Here is a 15,156-nt window from a genome sequence, read left to right on the forward strand (position 1 = left end):
GACTATATTTATATCATTGTATATTACCTGTTCTAGACTATATTTATATCATTGTATATTACCTGTTCTAGACTATATTTATATCATTGTATATTACCTGTTATAGACTATATTTATATCATTGTATATTACCTGTTATAGACTATATTTATATCATTGTATATTACCTGTTATAGACTATATTTATATCATTGTATATTACCTGTTATAGACTATATTTATATCATTGTATATTACCTGTTATAGACTATATTTATATCATTGTATATTACCTGTTATAGACTATATTTGTATCATTGTATATTACCTGTTATAGACTATATTTATATCATTGTATATTACCTGTTATAGACTATATTTATATCATTGTATATTACCTGTTATAGACTAAGACGTTCCAGACTCCCTTCAAGCTACAGCCCTGGGCAGGAAGTGCCATCAAGGGAAACCGTGACGAAGAAGCTCGTCGATTAGTGCACTATCTCAGCCACAATCAAACATATTGCAATAATAATCGACGTATGGGTAATCCAGTTGGTGTAGATGGGGGGTGGGATGTCTGTTTTGATCCTGTATATGGTCTTGATTCCCATCAATGTATTGTCTACTCCATTGGGTAACTATTATACACTTATTTCCCTAATTGCCCATACCGGGGCACAGGGGCACGTATTATAGCTTAGATTGCCGTTTTCTTAAGAAAATATCGTATGAATCCTGCTGCTACAAATGTATCAATCTCTATACTACTAGTGTTTTTCCTTACAGGTAGGAATATATAGTCAAAAGGTTGTTATATTTAGCCTGTAGACCAGGAAAACAACAATCTAAGAAATATTACGCTCCTATATACCGGCACACTCGTAAACGTCTATCACGAGAGATGGTATACAGCAACTGTTTTCCCAAGGCCGAAAACTGATGGAATTAATAGTTGCTACATTACAGCACAAGGGGCAACATGTCATTGTACTAGTGATGTGGTCACGATTGCATTTTCTGATTTTATTAGTTATAAAAGAGGTTACTGTAGATGTAAAATACATTGTGCACGACTATATTGACTTTCGATGTTAACATACAATGATAGCAATCAGCCCACAAATCTGGTGCACTAAAATTGGGGCTAGTTGACATTGGGGCGAGTTGAATGGGACGAGATGGGATGACCTACGAAGTTCAGTTTGAGTGGTCTGAGGATGAAGTAATTCTTCACCCTTCAGACCCGGCTTCGAGACTCGGTGTGGGGATGGCGATATGATGATACTCTAGGACAGAATCCTAAACGCGTACCAACCACATGTTCATTATCGCTCATTTTAGACACGTTATATTGATGTCTAGACCAATCAGATCTCTCAATTTGTGCCATCAATATATTTGTATAATATCTATTTGACCCATATTTTAGATAAAGACAATTATATTTATGTCATGAAATTGCTTTAGTCGTAAATTCATGAAATATTTATTTGTGTGTTGTCATGTATATCAATTAATACGTAGAAAGGTTTTATTATCATGTTGTTTATATTGCTGGTCATCTCTCTATGTTATAATTGTGAATTTCTTTTAAAGTATATATAAGGATTGGTCATTTGATGAAGCAATGGCTGACTACGGCTGTGATGTGTTCTCCTTTGATCCTAGGTAATATTTAAACTAATTGCAACTCTATATATTATTGAATAAGATTAATATGTACAATGTGTCACTTTATGCCTAATTTGAATGATGTCATTACTCTTATTTTCGGGAAGTCACGCTATTTAGAGGTACATGGTAAAATTGACTTTTTGTGACTTTAAAACTGGTCATGGACATCAACTGACTAGAATGAACTCAACCTTGCCTTCGTTCTCCTTTGAACAACATTTGATAATTCTGTATTCTTTTGTTTTATTTTGTGTTTAGTATACACCAACTCAACCACAAACATAGCAAAAAGGTTTGGTTTTATAATTTTGGAATAATGGGTGAGAATAACGACAAATATTATGGTACAGGGATGGACAACATGTCATCATGGTGGAAAGTACGAACTCTGGAGGGTCTCATGGCGGAAATGGGCCATCTAAATGTATGTGTAAACGTGCATTATCAATCTGATTATTCAAATCAGCTGTAGATGTCGATTAATCGTTCATTGTTATTTTACCTTGGTAGTTTTGCTTCAATCATAGACCCTATGGTGTAGGGTCTATGCTTCCTTCGTGATACATGTTTACGTTTTCGTCTTGATGGTATAGAGGAGGCAGCCATCCAGATGAAAACGTAAACATGTATCACAAAGGTCAATTGAAGCAAATATACCGAGGTAAAATAACAACGAACGATTAGCCGACCTCAACATCAGATTTTACTCAGATTGGTGAATTAAATGCATTTATATCATTGATAATCAAAGAATCTTGTATCTAATGTAAGTTTAAAAGTGGTCATGGATGGTTCTGATCGTAACACCTTTAAAATGATTCCACTGTCGATCAGCTTAATAAAAGAAAAAGAAAAGTAACTATTTTTGTATGTACATATTTGTTACAGCTCAAATTCATAGTCATACTGTGTGACTTAGAAATGCCAGAAGGATACTCCATTCATCAATTTCTTACAATTGTTGAGTTATAAATAGACTTGGTCTATGTTGTATTAACTCGTTCTTTTCTAAAGTTGAAAAAAATAGTAAAGTTGTTTTCTGTAGATGATTCTGTTTGTCTTAGTTTTGTGTTTTGTTTGTAATTTGTTTTAGTTTTGTGTTTTGTTTGTAATTTGTTTTGTGATTTATTCCTTTCTTTCTTCCAGTTCTTTTATTAATAAACAATCTAAAATAAATACCCATTCCTCATCAATATGCCCCACACATTGTACATATAGGTTATTATTCTTATTTTATTTGATATGACATAGTTTTGAAATGCACTAAACATTACCGTTCTTTCTATTGTTCAGCATAAGATAGATGTTCTAAAGATGGATATTGAGGGTGGTGAATGGCAAGTACTGTATGAGATGCTGTCTAGAGGTACCCTTCAATATGTCAAAGTGCTGGTCTTTGAAGTCCATATGTGGACACCAACAAAAGGCAAAGAGAAGGATGAACTAAGACACAAATACAGTACGTTAAAATGGTTAGAAATGCAGGGGTTCAAGATGTGGAATTGGCAAGATGACTTTTACAAACATGTACAATTAGGAGAAAAGTTGTTCAAATCAGAAGCATGTTGCTATGAGCAACTCTGGCTGAATACCAGGTTCAGCAGCTGGTGGGGTAGTCATAGCAATCAAAAGATTCTATCAAGAAGCAGTACAACTTGAAGTCAATATAATATTCAATCTATTATCAAATGTTTTGTACAGAACATTTTTTTTTTCTTTTTTAGAAATAATTTTATGTATCTCTATTTCTCAGATTGACACTGCATCTATAAGTTAGCTTATGCTTGTATTTGGAGAACAGAAAAAAGAACTAGTTAAATGAATACGCTTCTCATAAAACTTAAGACACAGAAGTAAGGATGAAGTAAATTTCATTAATACATAAATTTGACTTTTTCCCAAAAATGTAGCTAATTTGTGCTTGTCTAATTTGTAATTAGTCAAAAAAGGGGTTTTACAGCTATGAATAAACAGTGAAGAATAAGATAGTTTAGTTTTATTTGAATTGAAAGACAAGAAGTATCATGTTTATAGACTGTAAATACACACATGTACATGTAGGCTGTCAACAGTCGTCTTGACTCTTTTGTCATTTAGCTTTAATACCATTGTTGCTGAAATAAATAGAATTAAACATAACATGGTGTGGACATTCCATGAAGTCAAGATTATATTTTTATGTGTTTGAATCCTCAGTTATCATGACTGAGTAGTGCGTGTTCTGTTGTACATTGTACATGTTGACTATTAGATTGTATGTTATAAGTTATGTATTTGCACACAATTAGTATTTAAATAAAACATATTACAGGTTTTTTAGGAATACAACAAAATATAATCTGTCTGAATACAGACTAATGTACATGTACACACACATGCACACACACAGACAGACACACACACAGACAGACAGAGACACACACACACCAACAGACACGCACAGACACAGACACAGCCACACAGACAGACACACACACACAGACAGACAGACAGACAGACAGACAGACAGACAGACAGACAGACCTATTATTACCTCAGATAAAGCTTCTCATCTTTTGATATAATGTGAGCTTATAGATTGATCAATAAATTACAAGATGACAATTAATAGTCATGTGAGGGCATGCTTCACACACCAAATTAGTATAGTGTATTCAAGGTTTAGAAGAGTAAATCCTTTGGAAGATTATTTCATACAAGAAATACACCATACACTATTTTATGCAAATCAGTCTTTATTTACATAAAATCTTGTCTGTCAATAACACACAATATCACAGTGACATGAATATAATGCATTCTCATCAATATTCATGATACAAACTTAGGAAATTTTAAAATGTATATTTACACTTTTGTGGTGTCAATACCTCGTTTTGTCAACTCAGTCAATTAAAACAGTCTTTCCATGAAGACTGGAAGTTGGTCAAATCTCTCTGAGTTCTCAAGTCATTTCACTAGGGTTTCCAACAAAATTACTGTATAACATACGTACACAAGGAACTTAGTGAGTTTTTGCAGACCTTTTCTTAGTTTAAAACTAAATGTACGTAAACCTTAGTAAAAACACTAAAATATCAGTAGTAATGATTTTTTTTACAATTCTCCAAAGACCCACTCTCATTTTGACTTATCTACAATAAACACATGACAAGGGAATAAAACAAATAAATTACCTTTTTTTTGAAAACGAAAAGCACTTTATTTTGTTCCAAAAGCAGCAAAAAGATATTTTGAAGTACAGGGTAAGATGGAATTCAGGAAAACATGACAACTCCTTCAATTTTTCTTCTGTATGATAACTTTTTTTAAAGTAAATTTCAATGTTTTATCAGTCTCAAACTTATTTACAGTCACAACCGTAGTAATACAAGCATTCTTTCATCTCCAAGGAGGAAAATTCCTTTTTGTTTATTTCTCTTGGAAAACAATATCTTACAGTTGATGAAAATTACAAAATGTACAGTTCTTTCATTATTGCGGTTCCTTCATGATATAATATCGTACTGGTGTGTGTGTGTGTGTGTGTGTGTGTGTGTGAGATAGGTATGACGGTGTGCAATGAATGTCATGTTTACAAAGAAGTGATTTATGTTAATCCTGGGTGGCTGTATCTTGGGTATCTGCATCAACTGTATCTTGTGTGCCAGAGTCTTTTGTTTCATCTGTCGGTTCCTCTACAGGTGTGGCTGGTTTCTCTACAGGTGTGGCTGGTTTCTCTACCGGTGTTGGTGCTTTCTCTACTGGTGTGGCTGGTTTCTCTACCGGTGTGGCTGGTTTCTCTACTGGTGTAGATGGTTTCTCTTCTGTCTGTTCTGGTGTTGCTACTTTTTCTGTTTCTTCAGCAGCCACTGGACTTGTTCTTGCAGAGCCTTTGGCAACCTGAGTTGAAGAAACAATGTACTTATTAAATCTATTTTGGGCTCTTTATCAACCAACTATTGATAACATAGCAATCAAAATAAAGACATGCATTTGGATTTAAATATTTAAAGGCTTGGGACTCAATCCCCAGTTTTCACATTTAGTGTTATCTTATCAATGAAGCCATATAAGGATTTACATAGAATCACTCTTTTGTTCTGGACCTACTCTTTCTACAACCTTACCAGACTCATTGTTATAATAATGCAGACCTCAAATTATGACATTCACAAGTGAAGTTGAACACATTTGAAAAAAAAATAAGGGATTTATATCCTGTACAAGACAACAATGTGCATCTACGTGATGGAAGAAAACATTCAAAGTCAACATTACTTTCCCATTTTTCATTAATTATGCATGTGCAGGTATAATTATATTATTACCAAAATACTTGTATTCATCCAGCGAGAAAATACTCACGACCTCATCTTTGACTCAAATTGACAAGGCCCCTTAGGTCACTCATATTTTCCTTGGCTGAATGAAGGGAAACATTTGGGAATAATATAAAATCATTACTCGGGAACTGAAAGCTATTTACAGGCAATTATCTGTATATCTATTTATGTAAAAATCCATGCAAAGTCTTGAACTCATTCCAACTTGTCATGCAAGTTTAATTATAATTAATTGATATTAGATTATTATCTTGATATAGAGTTATCTAGCTACTTACACCTGACATAGAGGAAGACAGATTTCTAACTTAGTCTACTGATGTCCATCACTGGATCTCTCCTGTAGTACGGTGAAATGTGAAGGGACAAGAGAGAAGTACAGATTTAAGGAAACCTTATTTATAAACATATCATGACAAAGAAATTAATCTCAGAGCTTTATTTTTACCTTTCACAACAATTCTGCAGTACCTGCATCAGAATTATGTTAAAGTGATTTCTCGCAATAAGAATGATCATTAGAAATAAAAGTATTGCTTTTCTATAACACTAGAGGGCGTAATACACTGGGAAGATCAGTAACTTTTTAGGAAAAAACCTATAGCAGTATCTGCTCTTCTGTAACACTAGAGGGCGCAATATATAGGAAGGTTTGTTATTCAATAAAAGCCTACCTTTGGAGATCCAGCTCTCTCACTCTTCACTGATGCAGCAGAGCTTCTACGTGATGTAGGTTTAGAAGTAGAAGGGGACTTTGTCGATTTAGTGGCACTCTTTATGGAACTGCTGGAGCCAGGTCTTGAGCCTGTGACTTCCAGGACTACATCTCCTGGGGCAGGACTCTTCCTAGAGCTGGCTTTGGAAGCAGCTGAGGTTGGACGGGATCTACCAGACTGTAATGTAAATAAATGAAATAATGATTTAGAAAATGAAATCTTGGTTTCTGCATGCTTGAATCAAACAGAGTCGGTAAGTGGTAATGAAGTCTTGGTTTCTGCATGGTTGAATCAAACAGAGTCAGTGAGTGGTAACTTGAAATGGACTGTGTTTCATCTACAACTAAATGAAAGAAAAGAAACCATTTTTGTACTATTTAGTAAGATTTTTTGATTTCCTTGGTAAATTTCTCACCTTTGATTTTGCTGAAGATGGTCTTGATGATGTTGGGGTTGGTGTTTTAGCTTTTGTTGGTGTTGGAGTTCTACTTTTCTCTGTTTTAGTTGGTGTTGGAGTTCTAGTTTTATCTACTTTAGTTGGTGTTGGAGTTCTAGTTTTGTCTACTTTAGTTGGTGTTGGGGTCCTTGCTATATCTTCTTCTATCTTGTCAGCTGTCTTTGGTCTTTGAGCAGTTCCTTTGGGATGCATAGCCATGGTCTCTTCAGAGTCTTTGTGAATGACTTTGTGAGCTGCTAGTAAATGTTTACGTTGTTGACTTTTCACTGTAATGGGACAATAAAAAAAATATATCAATATCCAAACAATGCTATTGTCATCAAACAATGCTATTGTCATCCAGTGAAATCCTCCATAACTAGTTATCCGACAGTGACTCTACATCAGTAAATTCTTAATGTACACATAGTAAATTCTTAATGTACACATAGTAAATTCCTAATGTACACATAGTTAATTCTTAATGTACACATAGTAAATTCCTAATGTACACATAGTAAATTCTTAATGTACACATGGTAAATTCTTAATGTACACATAGTAAATTCTTAATGTACACATAGTATTATAGTAAAATCCAAGAAAGAACCTAAAAATGCTGACTTACCTTTGTCCTTGACAGTCTGCTTCCTAACTTCTGGGAGTAAAAATCCATGTACTAACTCAGAAACGATTTCTTCTGAATCCAGTTTAGTTCGTCTGAAAATAAAATTGTATCACACTGTTTAATATACACCATGCATAAAAATTACAATCAGACATTCAGTTATAATTGATAAATTTTATTATCTTTAAAGTTATTCAAACCTAGGACACTGAATTTAAGTTTTTCTACCATTTAATGCTCAAGTTCAAGTGCAAACGTCTAATAAAAGTAATTCTTACTCAACATAATTCTTCTTAGATTATATTGCCATGGACAAGTAAAGTTATAATATTTTATAATAGTCTCACCATAATAAGATTATTGTGCAAGGATATCTAATGAAACTTTCACCACCAGAGTGAGAATCAAATAAATTTTCATCATTCATTGGGGATCTAACTGCATTAATATTCAAATCAGGAAATAATTTGCATAAAAAAATACTGCTCACCTGTCCTCCATCTCATAGGCAACATCATTGATCTTTTCAGCAAAATCTTGGATCTCAGTCCTAGCTTGTTTATCAGCTGTGTTGTCTACAGACATTAGAATGATGTCTTCTAAATAAGTATCCACTGAGTTCTGATGAACTTTAACCACCTGTTGAAAATACATAATATGCAAATTATCATTAACATTTAAATAATAACTGTTCTGAATGATTTATGAAAGATCACAAGTTGGCATCATGCAAACAAGCCGAATAAAAAAAGGTGTGGTTGAAACTTGTATGATGGGGGTTGTCGGTGGCTGAGTGGTTAGCTTGTATGCCTGGTTCTGGGTTCAAACCTGCCAAGCGTCAACTGTGTTAGATTAGAATTTAATACACGTCTGTACCGGGTATATAAGAAGGGTGACGCTCAGTTTGACACTGAGCAATGCAGCTTTTTCAAACCTACAGCATGAGGGCGCTGTTTATTGGTGACCATTCAACAAGTTGTTATCCTCTTACTGACCTGTTTAAATATCTCATCCTCCTCTCTCCTCCTTCTTTCTTCCAACTGTCTTCTTCCTGATTCCTCAGCTTCCCGGATTCTCCTCTGTCTTTCAGCAAGCATGGAGAATGCATGGATACGACGTTCTTCCTGAAGACGGATGAGTTCTTTGCTAAGGAAGTCTAACATATCACCTATGGCAGCACCTTCCATTTGTGCCATAGCTTCTTCAACAAAGGACTCCTGTATAACAAGACATTATACGGTGAATTAATAATATTCATTTTATCTCACTATGAACACACAAATAAACAATTTTGTGTTTGAATCTTCTTTGTTTCATCTGATGGTGATGTTGATTTGTGTTCATAGTGGGATCAAATCTATCATTTTATATACTTGTGCACTATCTGTGTCTGTATTTTGTTAGTGGTAACAAGAAACCATGTGTGAGATGGGTTAGTCATAGGTTGTGTTCACCACTCAGAGTTTATAATTCAACAGTTGTCATTTATCTTAGCTGATGTGACTACAAGTTAGTTAATTCAACAGTTGTCACTTATCATCATCTAAGCTGATGTGAGTCCCTTAAATGTAGTCAAAAAAGAGTACGTTAAACCAAATCAATTTCAGTCACTGTATTAATAGTAATTCTCACCTTATGTTCATGTAGTCTTCTCTGCCTCTGTAGATTCAGTGTAGATTGTTTTTCTTGTTTTTTCATCTGTTGTTCAGCTTCTTGTAAAGCATGTGTACTTCTCAATTCCTTGATCAGTTCCAAACGTTTCTCCTTGCCTTCAAACATCTACACAGAACCAAAGAAAATACGTCAATTCAAAAATCATTTTTCTGATAGATTTACTGGATTCATGAAGAATTGAAGAGCCAAAACTCAAGAGGCTTTTCTGATTTCCTGATAATGGTTCAAAAATAGTTTTCTATAAAGATGTAATCACATATTTCTGGGGCATTAATACAACCAATAACACTTTGTCATATTTTGTGGACATTGATGACTATGGTAATATAAATCATGTGAATCTCATACACCTGATAAATATTATCTAACTTACCATCAGTGTTCTGAATAGCCATTCCATGGATAACTTGTTGTAGGAATCTAACTTACCATGTTCTGGATAGCCGGCCATTCCATGGATATCTTGTAGGAATCTAACTTACCACGTTCTGGATAGCCCTTCCAAGGATAACTTGTAGGAATCTAACTTACCACGTTCTGGATAGCCCTTCCACGGATAACTTGTAAGAATCTAACTTACCATGTTCTGGATAGCCCTTCCACGGATAACTTGTTGCAGGAATATAACAGCCAGTTCTCTGTCTTCTTCCATCTGGTCTGGTACTTCAACAGATGGAGTAGGTGGACGTGGAATTGGTTTTTCAATCTTCTGTAGAAACTTCAGTGGCTTAGGTGGTTCTAGACCCTTAGTTCTTTCATCTTTGATAACATGATGTATCTCTGCCAGTTCCTTTTCTCTACGCTGTGCACGTTTTACGAACCCACTCCTACCACCACTCTTAGGTTTAGGTGCGTTGATACGTGGTTGAGTTACAAAGTCTGGCAGGGAGTTCTCAAGTTCAATTAAACCTGGAAGGAAAACATTTTGGAGTTAGAAATTAATACACTAACACTTCTACCAATTTATAGATTTCAGTTTTAGGCTAATCATTATTATTGACAGGGTAAAGTATGAAATAGTTACCTGAAAGTGTTACTACCATTTTTCATCAGTTTACCATAAGGGTAACCTTACTTTTTTATGTTTCTCAATACTTTTTAATGGCAACTATGGGTTGGTCACTTGGTCGGTCAATTTAAAAATAAAATAAAAAAAAATAAAAAATCATCTTCTTCATGTTTCTCTGCCTCTCCTTTTCCTCCTCTCTATCTTCTTTTCATTAGATTCTCGATCGTTATTGATGTATCTGTTCTTGACCACATATTGTTCAGAACCTCTGTCATTGGTGTGCACACCTGGTTACAATGTGTTAATAATCATATTTACCTTGATAAGTTCTTAGATATCTGCTCTTAACCACATATTGTTCAGAACCTCTGTCCAGAAATACACCAAGCCTTGTCATTGGTGCATACACCTGGCTACCAAAGCTGGAGTAATCATACGTGATCTGACGACGTTCAAGCTTGCCCTCAACTTTACGTCGCCTCTCTGTCAATTTCCTAATGGCTGCAATAAAAATAACATTTTTTAGAATTTATTACAGCTAAAATTTCATTTGTCAAGTTCAAGATCAATGTTTACATCATATATACCAGATAAAAATATTTTGGTAAACAGTGGTATGAAAATAGCCATACACTAGTATGGTATTCTAATGGTTAATAGTTACAGTGTGTTGAGATAGTGAAAAGTCTTGCATGACACCAGGGTCCTCACTGCCATGATAGTGTATACACTAGTATGGTATTCTAATGGTTAATAGTTACAGTGTGTTGAGATAGTGAAAAATCTTGCATGACACCAGGGTCCTCACTGTCATGATAGTGTATACACTAGTATGGTATTCTATGGGTTAACAGTTACAGTGTATTGAGATAGTAAAGACTTGTATGACACCAGGGTCCTCACTGCCAAGATAGTATACACTAGTATGGTATTTCTTGACACCATCTATTGTGACTTTTTATGAAATAACTACCGTATACCGTTACTCATGACATTTTAACAATATTATTGTGATCGTGTAAAGGCTTTACACAAGGTTGTAAAATAATGGATGACTTACTTTTGATATGTTCATTTCTTATCCTCATTACTTTCTGTTCTTTTTCTTGTTGTTTCTTAGACCATAATTTATCCAATCTCTTGGCATTCAATTCTGCATGGTTCTCTTCTCTTTCCTTCAGAATCTTTTTCAGGACTTCCAGTCTGGCTTCTTGCAACCTGAACACATAAAGAAAGGTATCATTGTTAGTTTTTCAGAGAATATCTTTGCAGAGTTTGTGAGTACACTGATAAACAAACAACTATGGCATACCAGTAGTACACTGAGCATTCACTACAAATAATAACAATTTTGCATTAAGTTAAGACAAGTAACAACTACTTTAATTCATGTGGCCATTGTCTTTAGAAACTCAGTCATAGTCTCCTTCAGTTTGTTTGAACTTGAAAACAGGCTGAAGTAAAAACCATGTACTGTGCTTTGCCAGTGAAACTCAAATCACAGTGACACTGAAAGTATTTTTCACTGGTAGTTACCATACACATAAATCATAGGAAATTAAGTCCATGATAAAGTCAATTTCTCTTTTCAGTGAAAATTACATCTCTAGAAAAATATATTCCATAGTAATTGAAAATGTCAAGTCTCAGTAATTTACAATATTTCACTTACTTTTCTATTTCTTGTTCTCTTAGAGACCATTCCTTACGTTCCATTTCATCCATCATTCTACGTCTTTTATCCAACTGTCTGACGTCATTCAATGCCGGCAATGTAGCTTCCCATGCTCTCTTTTCTCTGGCTCTTTCAATCATCTCAACCTCTGCAAGACCAGCAGGTAAACCTCGTCCGTATGACAGTGTGGCTAATGTTAGTAATTCAGGCTGTGATCCAGGTCTTACAACATACTCTGGAGTATATGGATCAGTCTGTGCCTCACTGTCACGGTAGTCTGTTTGTACCTCTACAGTTCTTGTTAGTGGAGTTGGTGGCCGTACCATGGCTTCTTCTGGACCAGCTAGTGGATCAACACTATTAACAACAAAATGAAGTCAAGTAAATTCCTCAAACTCACTCCTCCTCTTTGTCAGAATAATATTTTATCTTTGTTACTTTAACAAGATTATCAATCAAATACATCAAACAAAACTGAAAATATAATTTTCACATATTAGCATGATAACATTTTAAGGGTCTTTTTGACAACACATATGCATATGCATATATGCATACATACATTTTACATATATATATATATGTTAACTATATAAATCCAAATTCTAAGTATCTGTGGTACATATCCATAATGTTAACTGACACTGTATAAATTCAAATTCTAAGTATTTGTGGTTCATGTCCATAATTTAAATATTCCCCACATGTCTGTTACATTACACATATAGTCATCTTACTTCTACCTTTCTAAAATAGTCTTATCTTGTAACATCTGTCATTTTACAATTTTTGCACCTTTCACTGTACTTCCTTGGTTGTCTCTAAAACTACTTCTGGTGGTACTTACTTGGTTGTCTGTAGGACTACTTCTGGTGGTACTTGTTGAAGGAATGGAATGATAGGACGACGGAAATACTTGTATCTATTCTGACCAGACACCTTGGCATTGTCAAAATGTTTTTGAGGAACTTGAACTCTTGGATCATAGTTAAATCTGAAAGAAATCATCAAATTTATGAATTATATAATCTATCAATATTTGTAAAATAGTTCAAAATACCATGGTAGTATTTCATCATTCATCTATCGACAAGTAAAACCATACCCACTGTTTTGGATATAGATCTTTCAAATTAAAAGACAATTTTTTGAAAAGAAACTGAAATTTATTTAACATAACCATTCTTTTTTAGTTGGAATTGTAATAATACTTCTTTTCAGTATGTTGTGAGCTGAGACCATCTGAGGTGTGTTGTAGGGACCACTCCATGGGTGTGTTGTGGGGACAACTCCATGGGTGTGTTGTGGGAACAACTCCATGGGTGTGTTGTGGGAACAACTCCATGGGTGTGCTGTAGGGACCACTCCATGGGTGTGTTGTGGGAACAACTCCATGGGTATGTTGTGGGAACAGCTCTATGGGTGTGTTTGGGTGATTTGTGGGATAACTGTCAACAGATTAATTGATATTTGATGACTTACGTTGTGTATCTTATAAGAGCCTCCCTAGCTTGCTCACTGTATCCTCTCCATTGTCTGGATACAAATTTAGGTACAGGATCTGTAGATTCTAATCTCATGTTAAACCTTGGATAATGCCGTAAATTACTAAACATGGTTGGGTAAACAGGTACTCGTTTCTAATAAGAAAGAAGAGAAAAAAATAACATCACTGATTAACATATGTATTTGGCAAATATCATAGTTCCCTGCATTGACATGAAAATTAATTCCCAACATGTTAACTGATATTATGTTAGCATCATCTCATTCTGGGATGTATTAATACAAGTATACTAACTGGGTTGATGCTACCAATTTGCCTATTTATGAAATACACAGAAATATCAAACTTGGTGTCATTTATTAACACCCCCCACCAAATATATCTCATATACTGCATCACCCATTCAACTATATTTGAATATTTCTAGTAACACTGTTTTTGTATCTTGGAAAAACAAAATGTAATTATGAAATGGCAATAAAAACATACTGGTTTGGTTTTTCAGTATTTCATTTTTTATTTTATTTTATTTCATACTTTTACTTTAAGGTGTTTTTTTAATAATGTACTTTATGGAAATAAAATATACATGAATTATTGCATACTTGATAACAATAAATTTGAAATACAAATTAAATGTTAACTCTTAGTTTTTTCAAATTTCTATTATATAATTAATATGCTTCATTGATAACTCCACATACTATCATTGAATTACAGAATCAAAGTTCTACAGTATCTTAAATACATCTATGTTAGTGATGTGATACTTACAACCCTGTCTGTGCTAGTGTGGGCTTTGAACGTTTGTCTGGCATGGTCTCTGTCACTGGACAATGTATACACGGGATCTGTGAATGACAACAATTCCAATACATGGGGTCAAATATAGTACACTGTACACAAATGTCAATATATGAAATGACCGACTTACAGTGGTCTTGTCTTTTTGGGTTAAGAATTCTTAGAAAAGAATCACAATTATTGACATGTCAACAAATCCTAATATAGTGAACGAAATTGATAGCATATATTGTTTACTGTCTATTTAAATTAGCACAAAGGTGTTCTGACTGACTGTACTGTGTGAAATTAAAACTTAAAGCATCAAACTTCAAAGTGTTTATTACCGCGATATTTTCACAAATGTACAGTATATGTAATTCATATTTACAAAAATAAGTCATGTTAATTTCAAGCACACTATTTTAAAACGGAAGTATGAGTTACGATATTGCTTTAGTTCTTAAAATTCACATTACGATTTGATATCGTCTAGTTATTATTCTCAACAACAATATGGCGATGGAACGGGAAACCATTGAAGTTGGACTGTCGACACTCACCGTACAAATAATCATGCGTCCTCGACGGATTCGCCGGAGCTTTCCGCAATGTGTGCGTGGTAGACATCTTTGTTATCTTATCTAACTACGGACACACATTAAATGAGGCAAACTGCCCAGTTTGAGCAAAATCGGCAGGTGTTTTGACGATCTTGATGGCTGCTTCTACGACCTTATCTCTTTG

The 15,156-nt window shown here is 34.4% G+C and overlaps 1 protein-coding gene across 2 annotated transcripts; it reads right to left on the bottom strand.

Moving 5' to 3' along the window:
* Window positions 1-4,373: 4,373 nt before the first annotated feature.
* On the bottom strand, window positions 4,374-15,152 carry LOC144440169 (cilia- and flagella-associated protein 91-like). 2 transcript variants are annotated; one of them, XM_078129450.1, is made up of 16 exons: window positions 14,973-15,152; window positions 14,401-14,477; window positions 13,602-13,759; window positions 12,967-13,113; window positions 12,117-12,476; window positions 11,505-11,662; window positions 10,763-10,945; window positions 10,016-10,344; window positions 9,394-9,540; window positions 8,757-8,978; window positions 8,252-8,400; window positions 7,762-7,853; window positions 7,113-7,420; window positions 6,656-6,874; window positions 6,260-6,321; window positions 5,464-5,538 (listed from the first exon to the last, which is right to left on the bottom strand). In XM_078129450.1, exons 1-15 carry the CDS (start codon window positions 15,037-15,039, stop codon window positions 6,295-6,297), a joined length of 2,643 nt encoding a protein of 880 aa, XP_077985576.1. In that variant the 5' UTR covers window positions 15,040-15,152; the 3' UTR covers window positions 5,464-5,538; window positions 6,260-6,294. The 2 variants fall into 2 exon arrangements, with proteins under 2 accessions (XP_077985574.1, XP_077985576.1); XM_078129448.1 differs by lacking the exon at window positions 6,260-6,321 and having other exon boundaries at window positions 4,374-5,538.
* Window positions 15,153-15,156: the final 4 nt, after the last annotated feature.

Source organism: Glandiceps talaboti, chromosome 9, assembly GCF_964340395.1.
Source record: "Glandiceps talaboti chromosome 9, keGlaTala1.1, whole genome shotgun sequence".
Classification (NCBI taxonomy): domain Eukaryota; kingdom Metazoa; phylum Hemichordata; class Enteropneusta; family Spengelidae; genus Glandiceps; species Glandiceps talaboti.

Excerpts from the sequence above, each read along its gene's own strand:
- LOC144440169 (XM_078129448.1), bottom strand. The coding sequence starts at position 15,039 with ATGTCTACCACGCACACATTGCGGAAAGCTCCGGCGAATCCGTCGAGG. Across the intron at positions 12,477-12,966 it reads GTAGTCCTACAGACAACCAA|TGTTGATCCACTAGCTGGTC; the intron begins GTAAGTACCACC and ends TGTTGTTAATAG. Across the intron at positions 5,539-6,655 it reads AGAGAGCTGGATCTCCAAAG|GTTGCCAAAGGCTCTGCAAG; the intron begins GTAGGCTTTTAT and ends TCTTCAACTCAG.